Source organism: Mizuhopecten yessoensis, unplaced genomic scaffold, assembly GCF_002113885.1.
Source record: "Mizuhopecten yessoensis strain PY_sf001 unplaced genomic scaffold, ASM211388v2 scaffold7529, whole genome shotgun sequence".
Classification (NCBI taxonomy): Eukaryota; Metazoa; Mollusca; class Bivalvia; order Pectinida; family Pectinidae; genus Mizuhopecten; species Mizuhopecten yessoensis.
Window position 1 is genome coordinate 359,425 of NW_018407093.1, and position 19,880 is coordinate 379,304.

Here is a 19,880-nt window from a genome sequence, read left to right on the forward strand (position 1 = left end):
CGTGACTAGGGTACGAACCCCGGAACGTTACACATACACTTACTGGACGTCGCCCACGGAACATATAACTATAGACACTAACACAACTTAATAGAAGATGAAATTAAAAATCCTTGTACATAAATATGTTCAACGTTACCGTAATGTTAAATTTATTTCGGGAAAGTAGTGTTAATTGCACTGTAGCTCAAACTTCACTAGGGCATTTATTTTGTGCATTTCAGATTTGTTTAACAATAGTTATATTCGTATATACGTTTTTCCTCGGAGATATAAAAAAAAAACACCTGCACAGACAGTAACGAACACTCATCGGACAGAACACAGACAAGAGACATAGGGACCTTTCCTAACAAGACACGTGTACTGGACTCAAACAACCTTATCATTCATGAACGTTCTCTAAAACATATATATATTAATACACCTTTGTATATCCCTGTGAACAAGTATAAATGCGTGCGTCCGTGTGAGAGTCCGCACGTGCGTCATACAGGCCATGTTCCATGAAACAGCTGGTTAAGGTAGTATGTCCTTTTGAGTATCCGGTTAACGCATTCCATGACGCCAAAAAAACGCCGTTATCAAAAACGAGTTTTTAAATATTTACGAGTATTTGAAAATAACCTTGAAATTGTAATAGAAAATAAATTGTTCAGAATGGTACATCAATATTTCCAAGTTCTTATACATACCTGCTGCAATGATACTTGTATTGTAAGTATTAGAGATGCTCGGACTAATGGACATACCATTAAATGTAACCCACTTTTCACAATTGCATTGATCATTTCAGGTATACAAGGTGATATTTCTGTCACAACGACAATAAACCCAGTGGGGCTTCTGGGAAAAAATGAAGTGGAACTTGTGTGTACATATAGTCTTGCATCCGTTGATCGAGTGTTTTCCATTTCATGGAACAGGGAGACATCAAAAGACTCTGGAACATATGAACAAATAGCAGTTTTTTTTCCTCCAGAATCAACACAGAGTCCTGCAACGTTAAAGAATTTAACCAACCCTTCCGTATTTGGACGGGTAGTTCTAACAAACCCGACAGACTCCTCCCTCACAGCTAAGATCAAGTTTACAAGTGTGGTATGTGGTGATGAACGTAAATATCAATGTAATGCATTAGGACTAAATAATGGTGCACAGATCAATCTGGCCAGCGTCACCAGTCTTACAGTCAGAGGTAAGTGTGGGTTTATATCATTATAATATCCATGATCTATTAATATATGTTTTGTAATGTTCGTGTAGTACCAAAGATAAATTCTTGTAGTCAGATCTTTAATTATATCCGAAAAAAATTCACACAAGAAGGCATTTCTTTGTAAAGAATTTTAACCATATAAGGGTTTAGCGCTACAGTTGTCTATGGAACGCAGGGAAACTTTTTGTTACAGCGTTTATCACAATTTGGCCCTTTTAGAGATATTTCTTGAAGCACTTTAATGAGGGGTACTGAACCTAACATAATATCATACGAGGAACTTATTTTGTTGTGCTCTATATGTGTATGGAAAGTAAATGGTATATAAATATAAGTTCTTGTTTACGTACATGTGAGACCTACTTCACATCATGCTTACATGTTTATTACAGATGATAAATTCCCAAAATACTCGTGTATGTATATAAATGTTCCATGTTTACATACCTCTACTTGATGTTCACAGCAAAGCCTAAGGCCATAGCATTTAATGAAGTGGAAGTGGTGCCGTCATCTAATGTTGAGGAGGGACAGACGGTGACGTTCACTTGTACCGGTAATGTTGGTCGGCCGGCAGGGACCTTCTCATGGACCAGGTACAAAGGTACCACAGCCGGTACTGGTACCACTATAGACTCTACAACACAGACATCCCCTAGTACCGACTGTACCTTCACCGGCAGTAGTGTCATCTCTATACCGATGACCAAAGACGACGACGACGGTATCATTGTTAAGTGTGCCTTACAACAGGAAACCATCAACGACCCCACAGACACCGCCTACTTTAAACTAACTAATGTCATCAACGTGTAAGTAAATGTGTATATTATTACTTGGTTATCAATTATAATAAGATTCATAATGATATTGTATGTTGTTATGGCGAAAGTATTGGGTCATTTTGACCAATATCTTTTTTTCTTTTGATACAGTAAAAAGGAAAAACATATGGTATGATGATACATTTTAGCGTTACAAATGTCTTTGATTATATAAATAACTGTGAAAAATGAAGAAAATAAGTTTTTGATACTAAGGTGTTTAGATGAAAGGAATATTAATATACTAAGGTTGTCTGTTAGCTCTTTATTCGTATCTTAAGTTATACATGATTAATGTTGTTTTACGACAAACAGACAAAGTGAGAGCGCCTACCATTACAAAGAGTCCAAACGCAGCAGTTCATAACGAGGACACCACTTTGACCTTGACCTGTGCTGCCGAGGGTAACCCTACTCCTACGTATGTTTGGCGGCATAATGGAAGACAGGTCGGCAACTCAGCACAACTTCAACTGACAAACATCAAGATTGCCCAATCTGGAGACTATGTCTGTGAGGCCACGAACAACTTTAACGGGAACACGTACCACATGACCAGTACAGTCAGCATTACCATAGGTAGGACTAGATAATACAGTGATGTCAGTTTAACGCTGCACTATATTACTATAAACATGTATTAACGATATGGTGAAGGGTAATTATTACTAAATCCCAAAGTGATGCTCAGAATACCACCAGAAACTGCATGTGTAACAAAGAAGTAATGTTAATATAAACATTGTTTCAAGTGCATGAGGCAGTCCTTTCATTGTTGCTTGCATGACAGGTATCCCCTTACGTTGTAGTGACAAGGTGAGTAAACACACCTACATTACATGTGTACTGTTCATTGTAGTGACAAGGTGAGTAAACACACCTACATTACAGATGTACCGTACATTGTTGTGACAAGGTGAGTAAACACACCTACATTACTGGGGTAACGTACATTGTAGTGACAAGGTGAGTAAACACACCAACATTACAGATGTACCGTACATTGTAGTGACAAGGTGAGTAAACCCACCTACATTACAGGTGTACCGTACATTGTAGTGACAAGGTGAGTAAACACCCCTACATTACATGTATACCGTACATTGTAGTGCCAAGGTGAGTAAACACACCTACATTACAGATGTACCGTACATTGTTGTGACAAGGTGAGTAAACACACCTACATTACATGGGTACTGTTCATTGTAGTGACAAGGTGAGTAAACACACCTACATTACATGTATACCGTACATTGTAGTGACAAGGTGAGTAAACACACCTACATTAGTGGTGTACCGTACATTGTAGTGACAAGGTGAATAAACACACCTACATTACAGATGTACCGTACATTGTAGTGACAAGGTGAGTAAACACACCTACATTACAGGTGTACCGTACATTGTAGTGACAAGGTGAGTAAACACACCAACATTACAGATGTACCGTACATTGTAGTGACAAGATGAGTAATCACACCTACATTACAGGTATACTGTACATTGTAGTGACAAGGTGAGTTTAGCTACATTGTAGTGACAAGGTGAGTAAACACACCTACATTACAGGTGTACCGTACATTGTAGCGACAAGGTGAGTAAACACACCTACATTACTGGCGTACCGTACATTGTAGTGACAAGGTGAGTAAACACGCCTACATTACTGGTATACCGTACATTGTAGTGACAAGATGAGTAAACTCACCTACATTACTGGTATACCGTACATCGTAGTGACAAGGTGAGTAAACACACCTACATTACATGTATACCGTACATTGTAGTGACAAGGTGAGTAAACACACCCACATTACAGATGTACCGTACATTGTAGTGACAAGATGAGTAATCACACCTATATTACAGGTATACTGTACATTGTAGTGACAAGGTGAGTAAACACACCTACATTACTGGTGTACCGTACATTGTAGTGACAAGGTGAGTAAACACACCCACATTACAGATGTACCGTACATTGTAGTGACAAGATGAGTAAACTCACCTACATTACTGGTATACCGTACATCGTAGTGACAAGGTGAGTAAACACACCTACATTACTGGGGTAACGTACATTGTAGTGACAAGGTGAGTAAACACACCTACATTAGTGGTGTACCGTACATTGTAGTGACAAGATGAGTAAACACACCTACATTACAGGTGTACCGTACATTGTAGTGACAAGGTGAGTAAACATAACTACATTACAGGTAGACTGTACATTGTAGTGACAAGGTGAGTAAACACACCTACATTACAGGAATACCGTACATTGTAGTGACAAGGTGAGTAAACACACCTACATTACTGGGGTAACGTACATTGTAGTGACAAGGTGAGTAAACACACCTACATTACAGGTATACCGTACATTGTAGTGATATTGTGAGTAAACACACCTCCATTACAGGTATACCGTACATTGTAGTGAGATTGTGAGTAAACACACCTACATTACAGGTATACCGAACATTGTAGTGAGATGGTGAGTAAACACACCTACATTACAGGTATACCATACATGGTAGTGAGATTGTGAGTAAACACAACTTTCATTACAGGTATACCGTACATTGTAGTGAGATTGTGAGTAAACGCATCTACATTACAGATGTACCGTACATTGTAGTGTACATTGTAGTGACAAGGTGAGTAAAAACACCTACATTACAGGTATACCGTACATTGTAGTGATATTGTGAGTAAACACACCTCCATTACAGGTATACCGTACATTGTAGTGACAAGATGAGTAAAATCACCTACATTACTGGTATACCGTACATCGTAGTGACAAGGTGAGTAAACACCCCTACATTACAGATGTACCGTACATAGTAGTGACAAGGTGAGTAAACACCCCTACATTACAGATGTACCGTACATAGTAGTGACAAGGTGAGTAAACACACCTACAATACAGGTGTACCGTACATTGTAGTGACAAGATGAGTAAAATCACCTACATTACTGGTATACCGTACATCGTAGTGACAAGGTGAGTAAACACAACTACATTACAGGGATACCGTACATTGTAGTGACAAGATGAGTAAAATCACCTACATTACTGGTATACCGTACATCGTAGTGACAAGGTGAGTAAACACCCCTACATTACAGGTATACCATACATGGGAGTGAGATTGTGAGTAAACACAACTACAATACAGGTATACCGTACATTGTAGTGATATTGTGAGTAAACACACCTCCATTACAGGTATACCGTACATTGTAGTGACAATGTGAGTAAACACACCTACATTACTGGTGTACCGTACATTGTAGTGACAACGTGAGTAATCATAACTACATTACAGGTAGACATTACTGTATAGTGACAAGGTGAGTAAACACACCAACATTACAGTTATCCCGTCCATTGTAGTGAGATTGTGAGTAAACGCATCTACATTACAGATGTACCGTACATTGTAGAGACAAGGTGAATAAACACACCTACATTACAGATGTCACATTACAGATGTACCGTACATTGGAGTGAGATTGTGAGTAAACACAACTTTCATTACGGGTATACCGTACATTTTAGTGACAAGGTGAGTAAACCCTCCTACATTACAGGTGTACCGTTCATTGTAGGGACAAGGCGAGTACACACACCTACATTACAGGTATACCGTACATTGTAGTGACAAGGTGAATAAACACACCTACATTACAGATGTACCGTACATTGTAGTGAGATTGTGAGTAAACACAACTACATTACAGGTATACCGTACATTGTAGTGACAAGGTCAGTAAACACACCTACATTGTATATATACCCGTGTACAGCAGTGATACGGGAATGGAAAATGTTGGTCGTTGCCAGACAAGTTGGAGTGATATAATATTAAAAAATAAAACGTTATTACACAATCGAATTGACTGCATTTAACATAATACTTAAACTATTTTTTTGTTTTATGTTTAACGTCCTTGTAACAGCTTCTTTATATATGGACTCGTTATCAAACGTACCCCATACGTCATGGCAAGCTAACGGCGGTCAATAAGGCAAACCGTATATTTTAAGTGAGATACAAGTATTCATCGAGCGATGCATCGCCGACAGAACACCGACTTCCGTCAGTGAGTTGAAACCCTTAAGGTCAGATTCGTGTAGGCGCAAAACCCTTCAACCAACCAACCAACCAACCAGTCTACATTCAGAACAATGTTCCGGGTTAAAACACACCGTCAACATGGCTGCTGTGTGGATTGTGTCGGCGTTAGTTTGGTGTCTCTACTCGGGTAAGTAAACCACTAAATATCTATTTTTATCAGGGTCTAGCGTCCTTCTATGACGTCATATAACCACTAGTTGTGTTGACCTCTCCTCAGATGTGTATCGTCACCAGTCTGTGTTGTAACAATGGTACATTGCCACGACCCTATATCATTGGAATAATAAATAAATTCCACTTTGTCATACATAACAAATACTTCGAAGACGCGGTGTTTCATGTCACTGAATAATACATTGATACATTTATAGAAAAGTAAGAGCTATATGGATCAGTAAAGTTTATCCATGTAAAGGATACGAAGTATTTAAATCTGAAACAGGAAGTAAACTAACGTCGCCTACTATGAAATGTAATCTAATTTGAATAGAATTATTATAACGGGTCAGAGTGGATTTTTAAACTACTCAAGCTTCAAACAGGAAGTAATGGTTAGCTTGACTTACAATAATGAATCTGAAAGTTTTTCTCATTTTAAGACACACTATATGTATTGTTGGTATTTGCACTGATATAGATTCTATGTAATCTTAACACGTGAAATTTTTTTTACGAAACAAAACTATTATGCTGTAACTACCATGCCTAGAGTCATGAGTTAAACAGCCATAGTAGTTCACCTAAATTGACCCAAATTGAGTTGAAAAAAAATCATTATATGTCAAAACGAATATGTTGTTCTGTTATCTATAAATATTGAGGATTGATTTTTTTAAATACGTGATTAGACCTTGACTTCGTAAAGATAAATCAAATTTATCGTACCTCGAATTAAACTTCAAAAAGAATAATATAAATGCGTGCGTCTGTGTGTGAGTCCGTGCGTGCGTCGTAGGACTTACTATTGTGTGATGAGACGGTTTTAACACAACTTGTCTGTGGTTAAGGTAGTATGTTCCTTTGTGTATCCACATTAATTGACGTCATAAATGGCGTTAGTACAAACGACGTTTTAAACTCTTACCAACCAAGTTTTGAAAATGACGCGAAATGGAACATTGAACAAGCGGAGTAAAGTATATTTCTCAAAGGTACAACGCAGTAACGTGACATGCCTCGAACCCACAACCCTTCGGTCACGAGCCCGGCGTCTTACCACTAGACTACCGTGTCTCCTTAATGGTGGAGTATATAGGACATATACTTACTGGACGTCGTCCACGGAACATATAACTATAGTCACTAACACAACTTAATAGTAGATGAAATTAAATATCCATGTACATAAATATGTTCAACGTTACCGTAATGTAAAATGTTTTTCGGGAAAGTAATGTTAATTATACTGTAGCTCAAACTTTACTAGGGCATTTGTTTTGTGAATTTCAGATTTTGTTTAACAACAGTTATATACGTTTTTCCTCGGAGATATAAAAAAACCACCTGCACGGACAGTAACGAACACTCATCGGACAGAACACAAGAGACAAAGGGAATGTTTTCCTAACAGGACACGTGTACTTGACTCAAACGACCTTATCATTACATAAACATTTTCAGGTACTTAAACATATATGTATATATTAGTACACCTTTGTTTATCCCTGTGAAAAAGTATAAATGCGTGCGTCCGTGTATGAGTCCGCACGTGCGTCATAGGATTTACTATTGTATGGTGAGACAGGCCATGTTCCATGAAACAGCTTACACATCTTGTCGAGGGTTAAGGTAGTATGTCCTTTTGAGTATCCGGTTAACGCATTCCATGACGCCAAAAAACGACGGTATTACAAACGAGTTTTTAAACATTGACCAATATTTGAAAATAACCGCGAAATTGTAATAAAAAATAAATTGTTCAGAATGTTACATCAATATTTCCAAGTACTTATACATACCTGCTGCAATGATACTTGTATTGTAAGTATTAGAGGTGCTCGGACTGATGGACATACCATTAAATGCAACCCACCATTTACATAACTATGAATTGTGTTGACCATTTCAGGTATACAAGGTGATATTTCTGTCACAACGACAGTTAACCCAGTGGGTCTTCTGGGGAACAATGAAGTGGAACTTGTGTGTACATATAGTCTTGCATCCGTTGATACAGTGCTTTCCATTTTATGGAACAGAGAGACCTCAAAAGACTCTGAAACATATAAACATATAGCACAGTTTTATCCTCCAGGATCATCACAGAGGCATGCATGGTTAAATAATTTCACCAACCCTGTTTCTGGACGAGTAGTTCTAACAAACCCGACAGACTCCTCCCTCACAGCTAAGATCAAGTTTACAAGTGTGGTATGTGGTGATGAGCGTAAATATGAATGTTATGTAGTTGGAGTTAGTAATGGTGCACTGATCAAACCGGCCAGCGTCACCAGTCTTACAGTCAGAGGTAAGTGTTGGTTTATATCATTATGATATCCATGATCTATTAATATATGTTTTTTAATGTTCGTGTAGTACCAACGATAAATTACTTGTAGTCAGATCTTTAATTATATCCGAAAAAATATACACAAGAAGGCATTTCCTTGCAAAGAATTTTAACCATAGAAGGGTTTAGCTTCTATGGACCGCAGGGAAACCTTTTTGTTACAGCGTTTATCACAACTTGGCCCTTTTAGAGATATTTCTTGAAGCACTTAATGAGGGGTACTGAACCTAATATAATATCGTAAAAGGAACTTATTTTGTTGCGCTCTATATATGTATGGAAGGTTAATGGTATATAAATATAAGTTATTGTTTACCTAGATGTTCGACCTACTTCACATCATTCTTACATGTTTATTACAGATGATAAATTCCCAAAATACTCGTGTATGTATATAAATGTTCCATGTATACATACCTCTACTTGATGTTCACAGCAAAGCCTAAGGCCATAGAATTTAATGAAGTGGAAGTGGTGCCGTCATCTAATGTTGAGGAGGGACAGACGGTCACGTTCACTTGTACCGGTAACGTTGGTCGGCCGGCAGGGACCTTCTCATGGACCAGGTACAAAGGTACCACAGTCCCTACTGGTACCACCATAGTCTCTACCACACAGACATCCCCTAGTACCGACTGTACCTTCACCGGCAGTAGTGTCATCTCTATACCGATGACCAAAGACGACAACGGTATCTTTGTTAGGTGTGCCTTACAACACGTAACCATCAGCGACCCCACAGACACCGCCTACTTTAAACTGACCGATGTCATCAACGTGTTTTGTAAGTAAATGTGTATCTTATTATTTGGTTATCAATTATAAAAGGATTCTTAATGATGTTGTATGCTGTTATGGCGAAAGTATTGAGTCATTTTGAACAATATCTCCTTTCTGTTGATAACAGTAAAAAGGAAAAACATATGATATGGTGATAAATGTTAGCGTTACAAATGTCTTTGGTCATATAAATAAGTGTAATAAATGAAGAAAATAATTCTTTGACTCTAACTAAGTTGTTTAGATGAAAGGAATATTATGATACTAAGGTTGTCTGTTAGCTCTTTATCCGTATCTTAAGTTGTACATGAATAATGTTGTTTTATGTCAAACAGACAAAGTGAGAGCGCCTACCATTATAAAGAGTCCAAACGCAGCAGCTCATTACGAGGACACCACCTTGACCTTGACCTGTGCTGCCAAGGGTAACCCTACTCCTATGTATGTTTGGTGGGTTCATAGAAGACAGGTCGGCACCTCAGCACAGCTTCAACTGACCAACATCAAGATTGCCCAATCAGGAGACTATGTCTGTGAGGCCACGAACAACTTTAACGGGAACACGTACAACATGACCAGTACAGTCAGCATTACCATAGGTAGGACTAGATAATACAGTGATGCCAGTTTAACGCTGCACTATATAACAATAAATATGTATTAACGATATGGGGAAGGGAAATTATTACTAAAGTGAAGCTAAGAATACTACCAGAAACTGACTTCGTAACTAATGAGTAATGTCAATATAATCGTTATTTTCCGTGCATGAGGGATAAGTTGATGATGCTGAGTCGTCATTAATTCAAGTTGTTGCTTGTAGAGAATATAATACCAAATCCTCGAAATACCAATGGTTACGCCCTCTCATGTTCTGTGCTCACCTGCACTCCTTGAATATGGTTATATGGACAGTGATTGTAAGTGAGCCCAACCCCTCGAATCGAGGATAGTAAAATCATATTATTATACAATATTTACATTCTGTATGCTTAGACCCATTGACAAAAATTACATTCATAAATGCATAACACAGGTGTTCAAAGAATCTCAGCCCGTGGGAACTGATAGTAACCTGCCCACACTGCGTAGTAATACATTACTAAAACTACTCACTCGGACCGACCGACCTAGATGCTTAATTCTTACATCTTAAAATATTATTGAACTGTGCTTTGTGAACTATCCACGTATTCACGTGTCCTGTGCTACAAACAAACATTGAATATGGAACTACATTTTGTTGTGTTATTGTTGTTGACGGTTGCTAAGATCTCTCACGATAGTGTCACATTTCCCCGCGAAAAAACCCTATTCTCGCCACTGCGTTGCACCCGTGTATAAGCAGGAACAAACCCTGTTTATTTGTTTTATTCGTTGTTATATCGATCCACTGAAAGGATTCGTCAATGTAAATATAAGGAATGATATTTATTTTTTCACCATTTATGAGGTCATAACAAAAATGGGTTTTTGGACATATTTTATATGAATCGCTAACGCGATGCATTCAATATGTCCATAAACCCATTGTTGTTATGCCCTCATAAATGTTGAAAAAATAAAAATCATTCCTTAAATAAAAGGAAACGCGGCTTTTTATCACTCACCAAATATTTGGAAAAAATACCTGACTCCTCGAACGTTATAAGGGAGACAACTCTGACACACTGCCTGTTATATGATTAATCTGTGATTGAAATATCTTTCAACAGAGACGGGACTCTAAACGTTATGTAATATCATGGAAAACATCCATTGTGTAAAACCAAATACTGATTTTAATCTACCACATTAACGGTTCAAATTCGAATAGTTTCAAAAATAAACATTCCATGGCAATAAAACCATACATAGTAGAGGACGTGTGTTTGCTGGGCACTGATTCGGCAAGTACTTCGTTATTTTAATATTATTGAAAACATTCATTGTATGAAACCTCAAAACTGATTTTAATCAGGAAATTTAACCATTAAAATAACAAATAGTTGAAAAAATCAAAAATATCCATTACAACTGTAAGTCATAAGAACAACCAGGGAGCGTGTGTTTGCTGGGGCCTGATTTACGTATAAGAACATAGGATAATTATGCATGACTGTTTTACAGAAACTCAACATACCACTATACCCACGACTACTACCACGACAGTTCCATCTGTAAACCCGACGTCAGGAGGCTGCACCATAAAGCGGACAATTGATGACGGCGGTAAGTATCAATATTTATCACATAATCGGCCTGTTATCCAGTGAATTCGCCCGTGTAATATTTTTACATATGTCACTAGCTTAATATACCATGGAGCGTTTTTCATTGGATGTGCCAGTCAGAAATCGATTGTGACGTCATAATATGGACAATGACGTGACGTCATAAACTGTGAATGGTGCAACAAAATGGCTGTTTTCCGTTTGATAAAGCCATCTACATGTTGGCTTTAAAACCTGTCCAAAAGTAAGTTTTATGAGTTTGTTTTCATTTCATATGAGCTTTTATGAAACTCGTACCGAAGTTTTAATTTTTGCCCGCCATGGCTCGCAAAAATAGAAACTCCTAAGACTCGTTTCATAAAATCTTATATGAAATGAAAACCCATTTAAGATCCTATATATATCTAGCCCACACGGCAGGACGCAGTACCAAAGGGCAAATAACCAAGACCAAACGGCAGGAGATTGATGACAGCGGCAAGTATCAAAACATATATATATATATACCAAACACCAAGACGCAGTACCAAAGTATGAATATAGACCAAATGACAGGACACAGTATCAAAGAGCAAGAGACCAATGAAAGCAGTAAGTATTTGTATATGTACACCTCGTAATAGGACGATCGAGGTAAGTATAGATATATATAAACCCCCGACATGTCGTGGTAACAGGGACCGACGATCGAGGTAAGTACAGACAAATATAAACCCCTGACATGACGTGGTAACAGAGACCTACGATCGAGGTAAGTATATACATATGTTAACCCCCAACAGGACGTGGAAACAGAGACTGACGATCGAGGTCAGTATAGTTATGTATAAACCACCGAAAGGATGTGCTAACAAAAACCCATAGACAAATAAGGGCGCTAAGGATCCATATGATTTATTATAGGAATCATCAATTTAAAATGCACACAAAGTTGTTCTTCCCACATCCTTACAACTTGCAAGTAATTTGAGTTTAAACAATATTGTTTGATATATAATGTCCTTTTAGCATTCCCACTAGTTTTATTTTTTCCGCTTTTCTCTACCGAGATGTTCTTGTTATGAGAGGAGGGGCATATACTGTTTTAAACTAAAACATACATTGTTTATATAGATTCAACACGCCTGTATACAGCTGGGGCTGTGATGTTGTGTATATCGTTGATCCTGCTGATAGTCACCGTCGTTATTTGGATATTCATAAGTCGTGAGTATATAACTGAAAGTCCTGAAAATTATATATATTGTGTTTATTCAAAATCCAATGAACATGATTTGCAAGGATTTTTGTAAGGAAATGTATTTGATGTCGACTTAATAGTTCCCGAAATGTGGTAATATATGTGAATTGATTAATCTACAATTAGCAAAATATTGTATATTTGCAAAATAAAAATATAAATCCATCATATATATTTCAATTGCACAAAATTACCACAAATAATGTGTTCGTTTTAGGAAACAAAAAACTGCCATGTTTGTAAGTATATTTTCTATATTAACAAAATGCAGTTCTGTCTGTGTACTTTTATTGCCCTTTCTCCGTCATAGAAGTTTCAACCGTTATGTTTTTCAATGATATTTTTGTCGGGATAAAATCATAACATACTGTGCATGCAGAAAATAATTATTTGGTACCATAATAATTGATAAGATCAGTCGAAATGGCTAAATAACATAGATACAAGTTTCATAGTTAGATCACTCCATTACATGTCATCTTAACATTTTAAATCAGTGTAACTACCGCATATGATACAAGCCGTTTAGTAATTGGGAGAATAGATATCACATTTTGATAATTAATTCATTCAATAAAGGCCTGTTCAATTTCCAGCAAATTTTCGAAAATTGAGGAATCAAGTCACTTTCATGGGGTTCATCATTCAGGTAAATAGCAAATTATCATTTTCTTGTAAGATGACGGCGAATAAAAATTGCCATTCCCATTCCGGGCATTTGGCGCTCGCCTGTCACTTGTTACCTACACTGCATCCATATATCATTTACCAACAGTTTAAACGGAGAAACTTACAACACAATGCATCGAGAAATATAGGAGATGGGGAACTTAATGGTCGAGGTCAAGATCTCAGTGGAAAATATGTTATCTCCTTATACGATAAGAGCTCGGTGTTTTTATCATGCTCATCAGTGTGTCCTGTGATTACGTTGCACTACACTGCTTCTTACTTTGAGGACGTGATATTAGATGTGACCTAGATGTTCATTGATGAAGCAGATTTTTTTTTTCTTTTTGGAACTCTTGGTTCTGTTTCCTTGTATTGTTCAAGTGTCCCTTTGCTTATCTTTCCTTCTTTCACTTTCGTTTTCCAACACCTTCATATGCATCGGATGTAGTATTCTCCAATAAAATAATATTGAATTTTAATTTTCAGTCAGTACAATCCACGATGAAGACGAAAGGTAATGCTATCATAGATAAACACATTGTCTACCTAAAGTAGGTCCTCCCTCGTTCGATAATTCAGATATAACGTATGCGAGGATGACTGATAATATGACTAATAACAGTATTTGTTAGTGTAAAAAAACTTCGATAACACAATTTACTCACATTTTTATGTGGAGGTCTCAAGTTTACAGAATAAATGTGTGTTCCCTCTGTAGTAAAACTTTTTGATGAATGGATCGGTTTTACAGAAATATAATGCACATATTTCTTGGCTCATGGTCATTTCTTCGTTATAATTGAAGCCTCAGTTACATTCTATAAATAGTACGTTTGGTTACTAGTAAAATGTCAGGTTGGACAAAAAACATAGGAATGAGTTGTAAGTAGTGTAAGTATCAGATTTGTTCGACAAAACTATTTTTTGTATCTCAACAGATCTCGATACCAACAACTAGACTCGGCTGATATCGCCGGACCATCTGTGTATCAGGCGCTCGGACAACCTCCTAACGGTAAGGTGATGACCGTGTTTAGCGTTGCCTAAAGTAACATGCAAGTGAATGTGCAGTTAAAAATAAGGTTATAAATTCTAAATTACAATTTTGTCTTGATATCAATATGTTAATGTAATTAAAGGGAAGTTTTAACATGTATAATTGTATATAGGACAGTTTGGTTTGTTGACTGCGTAATGCATGCAGCATATATCCCTATCACCGCACGTACACGGTTTTAAATTTAAATTTTACTTTATTTGGATGCGCTTTAAGCAATATCGAATGCTGACTTTGTCATTTCTACAATTTTAATTTAAGTGTCACATACATAAGAAAGGATTTTGGTAATTGAAAAAGAGTATCACACAAAAGATATATTGAGTATTGATGTCGATGTCCTTTTGTTGTAGGTGAACAAGGCCGCTTAGACAGGTAAGTTGGAGTAAATACCATAACAACATACGGATATTACACTCTCTGAAACACATACGTCAAACGTCATCCGTATATACTACACTGTCAGTTGTCTGATGAAACTTACTTTTCAACGTTACTAGTAGTTTGTTGTGAATTCCATTAAATAGTCGTTATCCATATAAATATAATATCCAATGATACCCGTTTGTTTTAACTCTCTCATTCGTGTTACAGAAATGATGATATGATAAAAGATCAGCCCGCCCCCAGTCTTTACGACGAGGTACATGGACCAGGGGACGGTAAGTTAACTATTAGATAGAGATATTCAGTGTTTATGACAGGATACATGGAACAGAGGACGGTAATATAGGGATGTTCAGTGTTAACAGTGTGACATCACAGAACACCGCTTATAGTCAATCAAAATGGTCCTCTTATCTTCTTACTGTATAGGTATGAAACGTTTCAACAACACAATGTATTGAAAGTCAGCAATCGAGTAAGAAACAAACAGTATTTGTAATTGTATCATTTTAATTCAGTAATGTAAAGAAAGAACTTTAAGCAACATTTCTTGATATTACACTGTAAAATGACGTATATTTGATTTGTATATTATTCAATGTAAGATAATACTTCAGTAATATAATTTCTTTGTGAATATCTGTTGTAGGGTATACCAGGTCCTACGTCAACATGGCTTTTTCCGGGAACACACCAACTGTCGGAAAATAGCGTTAAACCAGGGCCCAGACTATAAAAAGAAAGAGGCGGAGCCTAAATTTGAAAATGTCTGTTTTTAGCTGCAGTTAAGAGCTCAGACAATTTGTTTCATTAAAATCAAAAGTTTCAGGAAAATAAGAACAACAGACTACACATTATAATAAATCGTTTTTACATCGTGGATAATTTCACGAGAGGGCAAATCAATATTTCTCTCCGTTTTCTAATAGTATTAACACAAGTACAATGTTTTTACGTAGTTCTGTAACGATTTGGTTGTTGTATTACTGTTTTTGTCGAACATTTGTTATGTATAGTTTTGTTTATTTCTTAATTATTTTGAAAAAATTGTATACACACTAAATATGCTTTTTTATATCACATTTAATATTAATATCACACTAAGTTCCGCTCAGATTTTTTTCTTATTTCTTACAGTTGATAAAAAAGACATTTGCTCTGAATAATTTAAGAATGTACTCATCTGAGATTCAATTCACGTTCGAATCTGGTATTGAACTAGTGAAACGGGTTTCTATAAAATTTATTTTCGTATGCATCTGAAAAAAGTGTAAAAAAAATACATGTCTATTACATGTATTTCCAGAATCTTTTTTTTACATTTTAAAAAATTACTAATTCGGCGGTCATTTGAATATCCGAAAAAAATGTGTATTTCATGCAATGATAACCATTTTTGTTGTTACGTCACTAAAAGTGTCATTGTATCACTGTTTTTAACTGTAGCAAGTTGATTTTTGCTATGCAAGATTTGATTGTTCAATGTTAATAATATAATATGCAACAAAGTGGAAAAATTATTAAAAGTTGTTATTTCATTACTTTTTTAGTTCGACTGAAGCTCTATTGATTTATTATCCTGGTGAAGAATAATACAAAAAAATAAATAACGGAGAAGCACAAAAAACACATGTTGGCGTCAGTTTTATGAAGAGAAACAAATTATCTTGATCCATTGAATATTTACATATTTAAGAAAAGGAATATTTCTTTTTTCTTTCAAATAAGGGGTAAGGGTAACAAAAACTGCCTTTGTTAGATAATAGCGTTAGTTTAAGAATTTGCTCTTCCTCTTTTTACGGGAGACTACTAAACTTATCAATTTTTCAAACGTTCATAGACTTCTGATAACACACTACGGAGATAATGAATGATTGTTTTCTGCATACAGTCGGAACAAAACAAAATTTACCAGGATTAACATATTACGTCAAATTGGTATCCTTTCATCATATAACAAAATACTGACATTTTATTGTTTCTTGTTTTTTTCTTTAGCATATTTACTTATGTCACTGACTCTTTTTTGAAAAATATCTTTAATAAAAAAAAATGATATATAATTTGTTTAAACTTCTCAAAGGAGTTCATCCTAAATTTATATTACACGGATAAGTGGTCAGTTAACAATATTAGATGACACATTAATTAGTATTTAGGTTATTCAATTTAATGTTCATTTGCATAATTTACCAGATTTTGATTTGCCTTAAACCTTATTAGGTAGTGAATTTAATTATGAATTGCCATCTAAAGATATTGATTATTTAATATTAGGGGTAGTAACATATGTGTATCAAATATTAAAAAATGACTACAAATCATTTGATTATATATATTTAAGTAAGGATGCCAATTATAATGTACATCTTCTTTCTCTTATAAAATATATATGTACACATCAAAATAACGATAAATGTGTACTTTCCAATGTTCACGTACATATAGTGATTGATACTTATATGTAGCTATTCTGTTTATGTAATCTTCACATTGGCGGAAATAAAGATAATAATGACGTCATTGCAATGGTATATCACAATGCTCCCTGCCAAATGCAGTACTTTCCTCCGTTAGATTTTCATACGTTTCATCTTGTATAATTATTAAAACAGTATTAAACATAAATCATAAAATTATTAAAAACTTCTGTTTCGGAAAATATATGGTTATACAGCCCTTAATATTGATGTTGACTTTTCTTTCGTATCGGTCAATATAAATTTATCATGTTATATTCACCCCAAACAAAAGACCATAACTTATAAATATAATATAACGCGGCACAAAATAACTGCAATACTGACACCTAGCGGGGTTTTGGTAAACGGTTAAATATATAACGGACACGGTAAATGGTGAGTTAAGTAATGACACTTTTATGTTATAGAAATATAATTTACATTTGTACAACTCCCGCTCCGCTCTACAAATCATCATAACATACATAGGTATGTACGCTAAGCAACGATTGAATTACCGGTACAGGACCATTTCTGATTATCCAAGCCGCACTCGGATACACAATGCAAATTAATTAAGATTCTCATTCAGCCCAGAGTTAAACTGATCTGATTGTAGGTGCCGAAATAACATAGTATGTTCTGTGTCGTATGGCAGGCTCGGTATGCGCCACCTTGTTGATGAGACAAGAAGACTAGTTCGATCCTTAGATGTGCAATAAAATAATCTCGCAGTCACGTAACGGTAAAAATTGACAGGCTTTAAAGGCTGTCAAAGGACAGGTATCAGCCTAGCGACTGGTCAGTTTTTGTCACCTGAAACCAATCAAACAGCTATCTTCGTGCCTTCAATTTTGCTATGACATAATCCAGGGTTGTAGAGATCGAATCCGAAGTGAGCGTAACCCCTGGATATCGAGGCTGCTATAAGGAAGGTGTTGTTGTAAGTGTAAGATGTGGTTACCTCCCTTTGACTATCATTAACTGGCTGATAAACCGTCCGAGACGAACACTGTACATATGTTGTCATATACAGCATAATTAATGTCTAAAAACATAAGTTACATTATACATGTAAGACTGTCGTGTTATATTCAGTCAACATACCCAAAATATAGGTTGACTTCTTCTCTCCTGCAATATCAACTATTGTGACGTCATCAAATGATAAGTAAATGACGTCACACACACTTAGAATATATTATGATGCAAATGAGACAAAATGACAAAATGTTATACTTCCGTAATGGCCTAGAAATCCTCTTTTTCGAAATATTCGCAAAACTAGCTGATTATGGGATAAAGGGATCTGACGGTTGTTTGTATTATTTATTAGATTGATGGAAATTTGCTGGGATTCGCTGAAAGGAAAGATATTGGACTCGTTTTATTAATCTAAGGCAATGGAAACTTGTGTTTGATCCTATATCCTATATAACAAAACCATATTATTATGGTATTCTAGATTTTGAAAACCTATTAATGCAACTTTTAATAAGGCTTCAAATATACCTCAAGGCCATAATTAGGATGATGTGAGAACATTTTTATCGTCACGATAATGCTCAGATTTAGACCAAACAAGTGTTATCCTTTGTAAGCTTATAATGCGGATAACAGTTACAAACTAGAGCTGTCACCAGTTATATATATATATAAATGTCAAAGGTCACAGTTATCTATAGATAAATGTCAAAGTTTACTGTTATCTATAAATAAATGTCAAAGTTTACTGTTATCTATAGATAAATGTCAAAGGTCACAGTTATCTATAAAAAAATGTCAAAGGTCACAGTTATCTATAGATAAATGTCAAAGTTTACTGTTATCTATAAATAAATGTCAAAGGTCACAGTTATCTATAGATAAATTTCAAAGGTCACATTTATCTATTGATAAATCTCATAGTCCACTGTTACATATATATAACTATCAAGGTCACAGGTATATATAGATAAATGCCAAAGGTCACTGTTATCTATAGATAAATGTCAAGGTCACATTTATCTATTGATAAATGTCATAGTCCACTGTTTTTATAGATAACTATCAAGGTCACAGTTATCTATAGATAAATGTCAAAGGTCACAGTTAGCAATAGACAAAAGTTACATGTCTTTTTTTTCAAAAGATAAATGTCAAATGTTAAAGCTATATATAGATACTTATCAAAGGTCACAGTTATCTTAAGATAAACGTTTAATCATTTATGTCGCAGAAATCTATAGAAAAATGTTTAAGGTCATTGTAATCTATAAACATATATATGTCAAATGTCAATGTTATCTAAAGATAAATGTCAGAGGTGAATATGAATTGACCTTTAAATAGTCAAACTTACTGTGACGTTAAATTCAATGTCAAAGCTACTG

The 19,880-nt window shown here is 35.6% G+C and overlaps 1 protein-coding gene across 3 annotated transcripts in view; it reads left to right on the forward strand.

Moving 5' to 3' along the window:
• The window catches only part of LOC110453876 (cell adhesion molecule 2-like), a 76,696-nt gene extending 60,403 nt beyond the window's left edge, over positions 1-16,293 (forward strand). Inside the window, exons 1-13 of one of the 3 annotated variants that reach the window (XM_021503066.1) lie at positions 6,190-6,315; positions 8,257-8,655; positions 9,134-9,481; positions 9,813-10,076; positions 11,587-11,688; positions 12,804-12,896; positions 13,148-13,169; positions 13,527-13,579; positions 14,089-14,116; positions 14,541-14,617; positions 15,013-15,034; positions 15,254-15,321; positions 15,696-16,293. In XM_021503066.1, the coding sequence (XP_021358741.1) occupies positions 6,267-6,315; positions 8,257-8,655; positions 9,134-9,481; positions 9,813-10,076; positions 11,587-11,688; positions 12,804-12,896; positions 13,148-13,169; positions 13,527-13,579; positions 14,089-14,116; positions 14,541-14,617; positions 15,013-15,034; positions 15,254-15,321; positions 15,696-15,757 (1,587 nt within the window). In that variant the 5' untranslated portion in view covers positions 6,190-6,266 and the 3' untranslated portion in view covers positions 15,758-16,293. Of the gene's footprint in view, positions 1-6,189; positions 6,316-8,256; positions 8,656-9,133; positions 9,482-9,812; positions 10,077-11,586; positions 11,689-12,803; positions 12,897-13,147; positions 13,170-13,526; positions 13,580-14,088; positions 14,117-14,540; positions 14,623-15,012; positions 15,035-15,253; positions 15,322-15,695 lie in introns of those variants that run through there. The other 2 variants (XM_021503068.1, XM_021503067.1) reach the window with 2 other exon arrangements.
• Positions 16,294-19,880: the final 3,587 nt, after the last annotated feature.